The 12,125-nt window shown below is 43.9% G+C and overlaps 1 protein-coding gene across 5 annotated transcripts in view; it reads left to right on the forward strand.

The window, feature by feature from the left end:
- Positions 1 to 11,041, forward strand: part of itga1 (integrin, alpha 1) — a 45,844-nt gene extending 34,803 nt beyond the window's left edge. For 4 of the 5 annotated variants that reach the window (XM_081702338.1, XM_081702339.1, XM_081702340.1 and 1 more), the window contains 3 exons: positions 144 to 257; positions 642 to 697; positions 9,413 to 11,041. In XM_081702338.1, the coding sequence (XP_081558464.1) occupies positions 144 to 257; positions 642 to 697; positions 9,413 to 9,443 (201 nt within the window). In that variant the 3' untranslated portion in view covers positions 9,444 to 11,041. The remainder of the gene's footprint in view (positions 1 to 143; positions 258 to 641; positions 698 to 9,412) is intronic. The other variant, XM_081702341.1, reaches the window with a different exon arrangement.
- Positions 11,042 to 12,125: the final 1,084 nt, after the last annotated feature.

Here is a 12,125-nt window from a genome sequence, read left to right on the forward strand (position 1 = left end):
GGCAACTTGGCAGCATTGGGGCTTGAACTGGCAACCTTCTGATTACTAGTCAAGTACCTCAACCACTGAGCTAACAAAGGAGATAATTATTAATATCATAATTTAATGGGGTTGTCAGTGCCATCTGAATTGTGTTGTTGCAGGTCCGTGTTGAGATCTTGAAAGAGTTACGGAGTGGAATTCCACTCTGGATTATTATTCTGAGTATTCTCATAGGACTTTTGATTCTGGCACTGGTCATCTTCGCCCTTTGGATGGTGAGCACCACACAGTTACATACAGCAGCCCACAACACACCCACATCCTGATGGTGCTGTAGACAGTGTGCTTTGAGATTCCGATTCAGTTAAGTATAGACAAAGGTCACACATATCCAAAGCTTTGATATACTGAATGTTTGAGTACATACACTGACAAATATGGTTTAAAAAGTTAAAAAGAGGTGATATTGGAGCCTTTGCAGTGTATAAATTGTGTTTCCAGGTGTGGTAGAGAATAAAAAAAATGTAATCAGGTATTAAAACTCATCATTTGTAGGATTCAGTACTTGATTAATCTAGTTCTGAATTAATCTTAAATCAGATATTCAGTTGCATGCGCAGCACTGTAGAGTGTAACCCTCATTATTCCTTCATCTCTAGGCTGGATTCTTTAAGAGAAAATCAGTGGAAGAGATGAAAGAGGACATGAAAGATGAGTAAGCATTATAGTCAGTAGGTCTGCAACCCAGAACCCTCAGGTCGAACTTGCACTTACCCCCAGAGACTACAGAGGGCACTGTCTATCAGCATGGCTGTGATGCATGAGTGTCCCTCACACACACCTGACAATCAGGGCCCGGAATGTCTAGTATTCCGTAATGTCTCCAGAAACACTTCTACTCCAGGACTACTCCTAAGGCGTGTTGCAAACACCAAACTGTTGCAAACACCAAAGTCACATAACTGAACTGATCTCTGTGGTTGGCCCTGACCACTGTCAAAGGATCAACAGGCCCGCAGAGTATATTACTCAACCGTGAAAAGTCTTCAGTGCTGGTATCTCCAGTCTACCAGGGCTAGACACCAAGGTTTGTGCATAAAAACTAAACAGAACCTGAAACCACACACCACCACAGCTGAGGAGAACGCACCACCATTTAAAAGCATGACCTTTATGAAATGCCCCTAATGCCCTGTGGCTGTGCACTGATAACTCCACCTCCATACACACACCCTCAATGACCCCACCACCGCTCACACATTCGTGTAGATAGCAGTCACCATGCAAATGGAGGCTTTCACAAAAATGAACTGCATCTTTTAAAGGTTGTTGTTTTTTTAACCCACTGTAAATTCGTTCTTTGAGCTCATTATATATAATTTGTTTTCTTTATTTTTAAGATAACTTCGAGCACATCCTTTGGTGGTATGAAAAGTTTTTTACACAGTTATTCCTCGTCTCAGTTATGAGGAATGTAATTGATCGTACTGTAAATGTATATAAAGCTAAAGGTGTATAGAGCAGAGTTTACAATAATGCTTGTCATTTAAAGCTTTTTTCAAAATGAGTAATACAGCCGCAACCACTATTTCTTGTTTGGAAAAGACTTCCATTGCTGTGAGGTTACTTGGTGTTTAAGGTAATTTATCTCAAAACATATTTTCTTAAAATTGATTGAAAAGCAAATGTTAAATCATTTGTTTGGTGAAATTTTAACCCTAACATTTTTAGTTCCTCTTCTTTGTGTTTCACTGTTTCTTTTTTGTCTGTTGTATTATCATAACATCTAGACAATGTCTAGTTTTAACTGTATAAATAATGCAAGATAAAGTATGATAATGTTGGTTTTGGGGAATTAAATTTTGCCTGGTGCAGACATGGTATTTACAAAATGCAATTTTGACAAATTTTGACAAATTAAGTCAAGTTGAATTAATTTAATACTCTCTCAATGATCTGAATAAATATTTATATTATTAGTTATATTATTAGTAAATGGATAATTTAATTAATTACAAGTAGGGTGGCACAGTGGTTAACATATTTTGTGTGTGTGTGTGCATATATGTGGATGCATGTGTGTATGCAGGCATGTGTGCATCTATGTGCATTTATGTGTGTGTCCAAACATGTGCATGCATTTGCATCTGTATGCATGTGTGTGTGTGCATGAGTGTGTGTGCGTGTATATGTCTGTGTATATGTTTGTGTCTGCATATGTATGCATATATGTGCATGCATGTGTGTATGCAGGTATGTGTGCATCTGTGCATGTGAGTGTGCATTTGTGTTTGTGTCTGCATGTGTGTGTGTGTGTGTGTGTGTGTGTGTGTGTGAGAGAGACTGACAAACACAACCTGATGTGTCCAGGGTTGGTCCTTGCTTTGTGTCCTGTTCTTCCAGAATAGGCTTAATGATCCAGACTTGGATTAAGTTGTTTAGATGAATGAATAAATAGAGTTAATTCAGTTATTAGCCTTATTAGTGCTCACCCACCCAGCATTCACTGCTTACAGTGAAACTCTCCTAGACAGAACAACCTGTATCTTAGTACTTCTTAAAAATTTCATTCAAGTTGATGCTGGCATGAAATATCTCATTATTTAACAGTGACAAAAAATGCCTAATTGCTTGCAGACTGGTACAAGAAGTGATGTCTTCGATTTCATTTTAGTTTGGATGTTGTGCTTTATTGATGTGTCTAGACTACACAGAGTAGGTTCCCCAATAAAATAATTTTTGCTTAAAAACTAGTCTTGGATTTAAATGTGATTTGAAAATGTTAATCCATTACATAATTTTTTAACCTATTTTTAAAATTTAGTGTCAATCGACATATGTTTACATGCAAAAACAGTTTGTCCTTTATCAGGTATATCTAAACATTGTTCATATTGAATTTTACACAATAAATAGCCAACCAATAAGTGAATTTGATTTAAAGGTTTTGAAAGATGCAATGAACAATTTTATCTAGAGAAAATAAGTCTTTAGTAGATCATCTTGGGATAACCATGATACAAATTAAGGTACAAATTAAGTTTGTCATAACTGCATTATTTCCTGCATTATTTTATTTTTTATTTATCCAGCACTCTTTCTTTTGAAAATACATGTTCTTCTAGCTTGTGAAACTATATTGCTTGTAAAATAAATTCTCAATTTACTGTCAGCACTGCACTGCAGAAAGCACATGAGTTAAAAAAAAAAAAAGATAAAAGCTCCTCACATCAGAGTACTGGGTGTTAGGAACTGAAGCTGTTAAAATCACTGCTGTGAAGTATCCATCTAATGCACTGGTTTTGTCCAACTGTACATATCTTCTTTTCTGCATGAGTTTAAAACATTGCACATGCTGTCCAAAAAAACAAATGAAGCATAAATAAATATTGGTTCTGTAATGAACTCATGGATGAGTGAGAAGCTTGTCATGTTTGTGTGTCATGAGAATGTTTGCCTCTCAGTGGAATCACTAAACAATGAGTGCACTTCAGCATAGGAATTCAAATATGGACCCCCATTCCACAATCCTTGTAGTTGTTTAACTGATTAACATAACTGGTTGGCTACTTTGATGTCATACCTGATTCCCAGGTATAGGGTGGGTAGAGAAGCTATTGAACATAGATCTTGAGGACTGTGATTTGTATGTGTGATATATGGCTTCCTAAACTGACAGATGCTTTAGCCATGAGCCAGCTCAAATTTTAAAATGACAAAGGCCAATTCTCTCCCAGCCATCAGGACAGACTGCCCAATCCCAGATGGGGCTTCTGGTGTGACCTCCAACAGCCAGAATATCAGTATTCATCACCTAGCAACACTGACTCAAACTCATTGCTGAGCTTTTTCTTTGGATAATGCTCCCTCTAAAATAATGCACATTTCAAAAAGGGTTATTTGTTTAAATAAATGGAACTTTAATGGAAAAAAAAAACTTCATTAAACAGGGTAACCATTGAGAAAGGCCAATATCAAATTCAGCACATCACATCCAGACACTATAAGACATACTCTTAATGACTGAACCTCTGGCTTAACCGGGCAGGGTGCTATTGGGTTTTACTCTGGTGGAAATTGGCCCAAGCAGATACTGCCAGTTATGGATTCCTGGCCCCACCCACTAGACTATCTGCTCAGATGCACTTTGGACAAACCATATATACTGGAAGAGGTTGAATACTGGGCTGAATTTATTGGCAGTGTTGGCATGCATGTTCAGCATGATTTTGGACATGCTATAGGACAGACAGGTAGTGCCTCCACCTTGGGAATACAATTGTTCATAATAGCTGCTGCTTTTTTGTGCAGAGTCACTTATAGTCAGCTGGTCGTCACCATCCGAAGCTGCCCATTCCCAAATGTGGGCTTCTGGCGTGACCTCTACTAGTCGTCGGTCTGAAGGGAATGATGCACAGACAAGCCACAGGTTTCCTGGCTATCTGGATTCTCATGTGCCCCAAATCCAGGGCTCAGGACAGGCTGCACGTTCCTCGAGCACTGTCCAGGGCTCAGGACAGGCTGCCCATTCCCAAATGTGGGCTTCTGGCGTGACCTCTACTAGTCGTCGGTCTGAAGGGAATGATGCACAGACAAGCCACAGGTTTCCTGGCTATCTGGATTCTCATGTGCCCCAAATCCAGGGCTCAGGACAGGCTGCACGTTCCTCGAGCACTGTCCAGGGCTCAGGACAGGCTGCCCATTCCCAAATGTGGGCTTCTGGCGTGACCTCTACTAGTCGTTGGTCTGAAGGGAATGATGCACAGACAAGCCACAGGTTTCCTGGCTATCTGGATTTTCATGTACCCCAAATCCAGGGCTCAGGACAGGCTGCCCCTTCCCAAATGTGGGCTTCTGGCGTGACCTCTACTAGTCGTCAGTTTGAAGGGAATGATGCACAGACAAGCCACAGGTTTCCAGGCTATCTGGATTCTCATGTGGCCCAAATCCAGGGCTCAGGACAGGCTGCACGTACCTCGAGCACTGTCCAAGGCTCAGGACAGGCTGCACATTCCTCGAGCACTGTCCAAGGCTCAGGACAGGCTGACCGTTCCCAAACGTGGGCTTCTGGCGTGACCTCTACTAGTTGTCGGTCTGAAGGGAATGATGCACAGACAAGCCACAGGTTTCCTGGCTATCTGGATTCTCATGTGCCCCAAATCCAGGGCTCAGGACAGGCTGCACGTACCTCGAGCACTGTCCAGGGCTCAGGACAGGCTGACCGTTCCCAAACGTGGGCTTCTGGCGTGACCTCTACTAGTTGTCGGTCTGAAGGGAATGATGCACAGACAAGCCACAGGTTTCCTGGCTATCTGGATTCTCATGTGCCCCAAATCCAGGGCTCAGGACAGGCTGCACGTACCTCGAGCACTGTCCAGGGCTCAGGACAGGCTGACCGTTCCCAAACGTGGGCTTCTGGCGTGACCTCTACCAGTGTTCAGACTGAAGGGGGTGCTGCACTTGAAAGGCAACAGTTTCCTGGACCTCTGAATTCCCATGATGTCTCAAAAGGCCATTTCTCCAGCCGCTAACAGCTTTGAGTACAGGCTGCCCAATCCTAGATGCAGAAGGTCCGTCTCCTCACAAATCCAATGTTCTACTGGGTTTTAGAGGTTGATCAAACCTCATCCAGCATATGGATTGACAAAGGGCTCTTCAGCATTTACTCCAGTGGGTGGGACAAGGATTCCTTATTGGATGCAAATATAGAACCACCAGCATCTGTTCCAATTTGAGGCTGTTTGATGCAATCTTTTAGATGGGATACTGAGTGTAATGGTCTTTCTCAAAATGGTTCTGCTTTTGTTACTTTCTTGAATAAAATGTTTCTAATGTCTGCTTCAATTGTCTGGGTTACTTGCAGTCTGAAGGGGCACAAGGGTCAGCATGAATTCAATTTAGCTTTGCAAGGTGATGAAAGCGGTGATTCTTTGGGTGTGGTGACAAGCCCTGCCACACAACTTCTCTGCTGAGAGCCATGATTCTTTATTTGATGGGTATTTGGCACAATTTTCACAGGCTCTTTTATGGTCCAGCAATGGTGGTGTTGGCCTCATTTTCACAGCTACCCACAGTCTCTGGAAGGAAGCTGAGGGGGGGTGGGGGGGCTTGTGGGTGGCAAGCCCACACCAGCCCTCTATCCTAACCTCCTCTTTCTACAGCAGGGTGAGGCTTTGGACCATGGCTCCAGCCCCTCAAATTTCTGCTCTGTTCATGGTACTGGGTGAGAAACTGTGTAGTTATGCCTCCTAACATGACTGATATAAAAAATATTTGTGATGGTTTACCTGATCTGACTAAGGTTCATGCATTTTTGGATGCTTTAGAAGGATGCACCAAATATGCTCAATTAACAGGACCTGATTTCAGGAGTGGTCTGGTGTGGTGTTTAAAGCACAGGTTTACTGAGGAAGAGCTGGTTAGCAATGACACCCTCCCAAATTCAAATAGTGATGGAGCCAATGTTTATTACTGGGCTTAGCACACTAATGTTGACACATCTCGGAAGGATATGGCCCTGATGAGCCATGCTCAGTGCTTCTCTCCTGTTTTACTAAGGACTGGGATCAACCTCTGAGTCAGAAAGGAACCTGTTTGTACCAACTTGTCAGCAAAATATGAATCCCCAACCTGCACAAACTCTGCAGTATAACACAGAGAACCTCTTTAGTAAATCCCTATGAGGCTCGACTCAAGCTTGAGCTGTTTACTGTAAACAGTATCCACTATCTCCTGAAAAAGAAGCAGGTCTGTCACCTCTCATTGACTCCCTGCTTGACCAAGGCATCATTCCCACTGTGTCACCCTACAATACACCTGTAAACCAGGTGGTGAGGGATGGAGATTGACACAAGATCTCAAGCGCATTAATGGCATAGTAGTTCCTATAGCCCCGCTGGTGCCTGATGTGTCTGCCATTTTAACCACTATACCTGCACACCATCACTATTTTTCTGTTGTTGATATTTGCTCTGCCTTTTTCTCTGTACCAGTCCACCCGGACAGCCAACCACTTTTCGCATTTACATTTCAGGATAGGCATTACGTGTGGTGCCGGCTCCCCCAGGGCTTCCTGGACTCCCCGGCTGTGTTCTCCGCTGTTGTAAGAGACGCATTGGCGTCCTGGGCCCCTCCAGAGGGCTGTGTTATTATCAGTTACGCAGACGACATCCTCTTGTCATCACCAACGGAGGAGCGCTGCGTGATGGGGTCTCGTTCACTACTGAAACATCTGGCTTCATGCGGTTTTAAGGATTCACCATCTAAGCTCCAGTGGTGCAAGCTGTCTGTCACGTATCTGGGGTTCCTGCTGTCTGCTGGTGGACGCCGCCTCTCTGAAGACCGTCGGGTCATATGTGACATCCCTCCGCCCTACACGAAGCAAGCCACGCTGAGTTTCCTGGGTCTGGTTAACTACGGCCGCCAGTGGGTGCCCGATTGTTCCATTCATGATAAAGTCCTCGGGCAGGGCTGTGGAAAAGACTGTCCTGACACATTGGTCTGGACTGAAACCATGCATCAGTCATTTAGGACTCTGAAATCGGCCTTGTGCTCTGCTCCAGCGCTTGGCCTGCCGAACTATAATCTGCCCTTCCACCTTTACGAGCACGGTGGCAGTTATGGCCCTGTGGCCTACCTTTCCAAAACTTTTGATTCGGTCGTTCAAGCAGGCAGGCGTGCTTACGCGCCAGGGCTGCCTCGGCCCTGCTAGTCACTGACGCTGAGAAATTGGCACTGTCTCATAGCATGGTTCTTCACACTTCACATCAAGTTATTACTATTCTGAATAACATTCAGACACAGCACATGATGGCGCAGCGACGTTCGGGCTATGAGGCCATCCTTTGCGCCACTCAGAACTTAACCATTAAATCACACACATCCCTGAGTTCATCTGCTAGCCTGTTACAATCGCTTTTGACATCGCTAAATCATTCTGCTGACTCTGTGCCCCACGACCGCATGGAGGCTATCCTTGAGTCCTTGAGTATGCGCTCTGATCTGGCTAGCACGCCGCTCGAATGCGACTATCACATTTTTGTAGATGCCTCATGTTTTACACAATGTCCGACTGCGTATTCCCTTGTGGATATTCTGTCTGCCCTTACAGGTCTGCTCACCAGCTGAACTGATGGCATTGACCAGGGCCTGTCATCTATTCCGGGATCAGGTTGTCACCATGTATACTGATTCCCGTCATGCGTTTGGGGTTGCTCATGACTTCGGTAAAATTTGGCACCCCAGGGGGTTCTGCACCTCGGATGGTAAGCCCATTTCTAATTCAGGACTAGTGTCTGCAATTTTGTCTGCATGTACACTACCAGCTCCGGTGACTGTCGAAAAGGTCAGGGGTCATGACACGACCTCTGGATCTGACACGGCCACTGGCAACGGCTTGGCGGACGAGGTTGCATGTTGGGCAGTTGTTAATGCTCCCTCGTGCCCATACGCTGTATCGTCGACATGTTTTCTCATTGCTTGGTGCCTACTGATATCGATCTGCGTTTCATACAGACTCAGGGTACACGACAGGACTGCTTTCATTGGGCTGATCAAGGATGTAGTCCTGATAAAAGTGGTCTAATTCGTGACCCGGAGGGGCGTATCGCCCTTCCTATATCTGTTTTGCCATTTCTTGTGCGTCAGTTTCACAGGATTTCACATATCGCACAAAGGGGGGGTGACAGCTAACATTGAAAAGCAGTTTGGTGTACCTGAAACACGCAAAACTGTAAAACCTTTCCTAGATAGCTGTTTAACCTGTGCTAGAAGCAACCAGGGTAAAACACAAGCCAAACATGATGCCTTGCTGGCTCCTGAATATCCCTTTCAGTGACTACAGATAGACTTTATGCACATGCCACCTTGTGGTCAGTTGAAGTATCTGCTAGAGATTGTATACAGGTTTTCCAAGTGGACTGAGGCGTTTCCTTGTTCTAAGGAAGACGCCGCGCTGTGGTTAAAATCCGAGCCAAGGAGATAATACTGAGGTATGGTGTGCCTCGGGTAATAGATTCAGATCAGGGACCCTGTTTCATTTCTAAGGTAACTCAGAAACTATGCACCTGCCTAACTCTTGACTGGAAGTTTCACATCCCTTATCATCCTCAGTCATCTGGCATTGTTGAAAGAATGAATCATTCATTGAAAGAAATGTTAACAAAGGCTATGATGGAAACAGGAAAGAAATGGATCGATCTACTGCCAGCAGTGTTTCGTCAGATCAGAATGATGCCCACTGCCACCACCAAATTGTCACCATTTGAGGTCATTTTTACTGGATAATTTACCAGCCCATGGGTCAGAGGTAACCCAGGTGTTTCTCATTCAGGTGACATGGACGTGATCCTGGCAGACTACACCCAAATGTTGATTGCGAAATTGAACAGTGTGCGTGGTAATGTCTCTTGTGCTCTCCCTCTTCCCACAGACAGGCCTGCTCATCCATTGATTCCAGGTGACACTGTTTTGGTCAAGTCATTGAACCCTCGGAAAGATGGTGAAGCTGCGTACGGCCCCCCAACAAACGTGATCGCAGTGACCCGAACCGCTGTGCTAACATCGGGATCGGCACAGTGGATACACGCCAGCCCGCCGAAGGAATTACCAGTAGCTGACGCGTCCGCCAAGCCAAATGCACCTTAACACATTCACATATGATACAAAATTTGTTATATGATTTCATGCTGGGGGACTGCCCCTCGGCTGCACCACACACCGAGGAAGTACTCCTTGGCCCTGTTGATATCAATACACTTTTGCATTGGTATTATAATTTGAGAGCTATCCTATCTGCCTATTAACATCCTTTGCAGACTCTCCTTGTTTTCCTGATAATTGTATGCAAAACCTTACTGTAGGAATAATGGGCCCCATCTGTGTGATAATATTGGCATTACGTTCAGTCTCGACGGGTACAAAAGGGGGATGGAGTGCTTTCAGAGTCATCAACAGCAACGTAATGGTAATTTAGCCTGTGTGGTCTGCCTGGTAGTGGCAGGAGAGGTAGTGCCAGGGAAGGATTGTCTGGTATGTCAGGCATTCCATACACCCTGGGTACCGGTCTCGGTAGATGATGTTACCGCCAGGGCAGGGCTAAAAGGTCTGTAATTCCCAGCACCCCTAATAGGTATGATGGGTCCGTACTGGCCAACCGATGGATTAACCCCGGAGCGAACTTGGTTTGGAGTTTGTTCCTGGGAGGAGGAACTACTGCAGCACTTAACAAAAATGAATGGTTTGGCGTGGCAGGTGCTCACTTTAGTCAATAGGACTGAAAACGCCCTGGCATTGTTCAATGATGAAGTAGATCAAATCCGAACCGCTGTCATGCAAAACCGGCTGCTAGGTCATTAACGAAACGTGTTGCTTCGACATCCCTAGTTACTATTCCAACATTACTGACATCATTTCGCACATGAAGGCCGCTACTGCTGAGCCTCCACCTGCTGATGATACTTGGTCAAGTTGGCTGACGGACCTTGTTGGCCCTTGGGGATCTTGGTTTATAAACACATGTTCTCCCGTAATCTTGATTATTGTGTTGATTCTTGTTTGTTGCCCCTGTTTATTGTCACTGTTGTCTTCTTTCATCACCCGCACCTCTACCACTGTGATTAATCATGCAAATGTTGCCTTGGTGCCTGCGTGTGAGAAAGGTCTATATAATGATATATGGTTCCTCTTGGAATCAAAGGGGGGAGTGTTAGACACTGGAGCCTTTCTGTCTTCAGGCACCCAACGCAAGGTCTCTGCTTATCAGCCATGACATGACGGCTTGACCGCGAGCTGGTCTCCCGAGGTCATCCGCTCCCTCTTCTTGTCTCCTTTACCCCTCCCTTTCTCTCTCAGCACAGGGGTAGCTAATGGCTGGTACGGGAACAGCTCGTGCTTGTTCATGCAGCGAACATCTAATCTTTACTAACCTTGCTTCTTTGCTTTCTACGTAGACCCTTAGAACATGTCTCACTTTTCCCCGTCATCCTGTAGATTAGATAGTAGCTATAGGACACGTGCATACTTTGTGCTTTCCTCAATAAAGTGGAACTCTCTTGATTCACCCTGGTGTCAGTGTCTCTTGACTTCCCCGGATTGATGCGGCTACAGAGGACGGAGGGCAGAGGGTAACCTGAGGAGATCGAACCCGAAGTACCGGTCACTTTGAACCAGTTTCTAAAAGTGTGTAAATCATATAGTCCAACGTTATGGGTTTACTCACCATGTTGCTTACAAAGCAGTGCCATTTAGAAATGCCTGACGAGCTCAGAAAAAGTGCTTATTAGACTTAAGTACAGTTATCGTTCACAAAAAAAAACTGAGTTCACGGAACGTTTGAATCACAAAATGAGACTTTGAATAAAAATAGGTAGAGGAGCAAGTTGAGAGGTGGATGTCCAGAGTTGTTGCACAGTACCGGTCATGTGATCCTCCTTTTGAAATGTAATTCAGAAGAGAAATACACAGGTCTTCATCACAGAGGTAGGCGAGTTAAGAAGTTCTAAAAAAGAAAAAAAGGTTCATTCCCAAAGTTGAAATTGTTTATTTTAGTAAATTACTAAATGAGATCAGTAAGAACATGTAAACTGGTCCTTTTGCTCAGCAAAAGTGTAGGTTAGTTGCTACTGCAACATATGCTGTGAAGCTAACCTGCTATGCAGCAAGTTTCCTGGAGCTAAACTAGAGCCAAATGCCAGAACATCGGTCAAATCTGGAATGTGAATGTTCTTAAAAGTGCATCCAGAAGATTTATTAATGATGTGATTCAAATGATTATAATTTGATAGAATTACTCAGTGTAATGAAAGAGTGATTATACATTGTTTCAACATTTTTGATGACTTTCATTCACATATTTTTCACCAGTGCATTTCATATGATTACAGGATTGTGGATTCACACTTGGTTTACCTACAAATTAGAATTCTGGATGTTTTTTAATAGTTGTTGGTTTTTTATTTTTATTTTATTTTATTTACAGAGGGCAGGGAATCAATAAATGTGGCTTTGTCCAGAATTTCTTGAGAAACCTAGATAGATATAAAAATGTTACCATGATTTACAATTATATACCAATTTAATCAAGATGTGCAAAAAGATAGGCATTGGCACCAAACCTTTCAAACAAACAAATTTAAAACTGTAGA

This window comes from Electrophorus electricus, chromosome 19 (assembly GCF_041902795.1).
Source record: "Electrophorus electricus isolate QZ-2024a chromosome 19, ASM4190279v1, whole genome shotgun sequence".
Lineage (NCBI taxonomy): Eukaryota > Metazoa > Chordata > Actinopteri > Gymnotiformes > Gymnotidae > Electrophorus > Electrophorus electricus.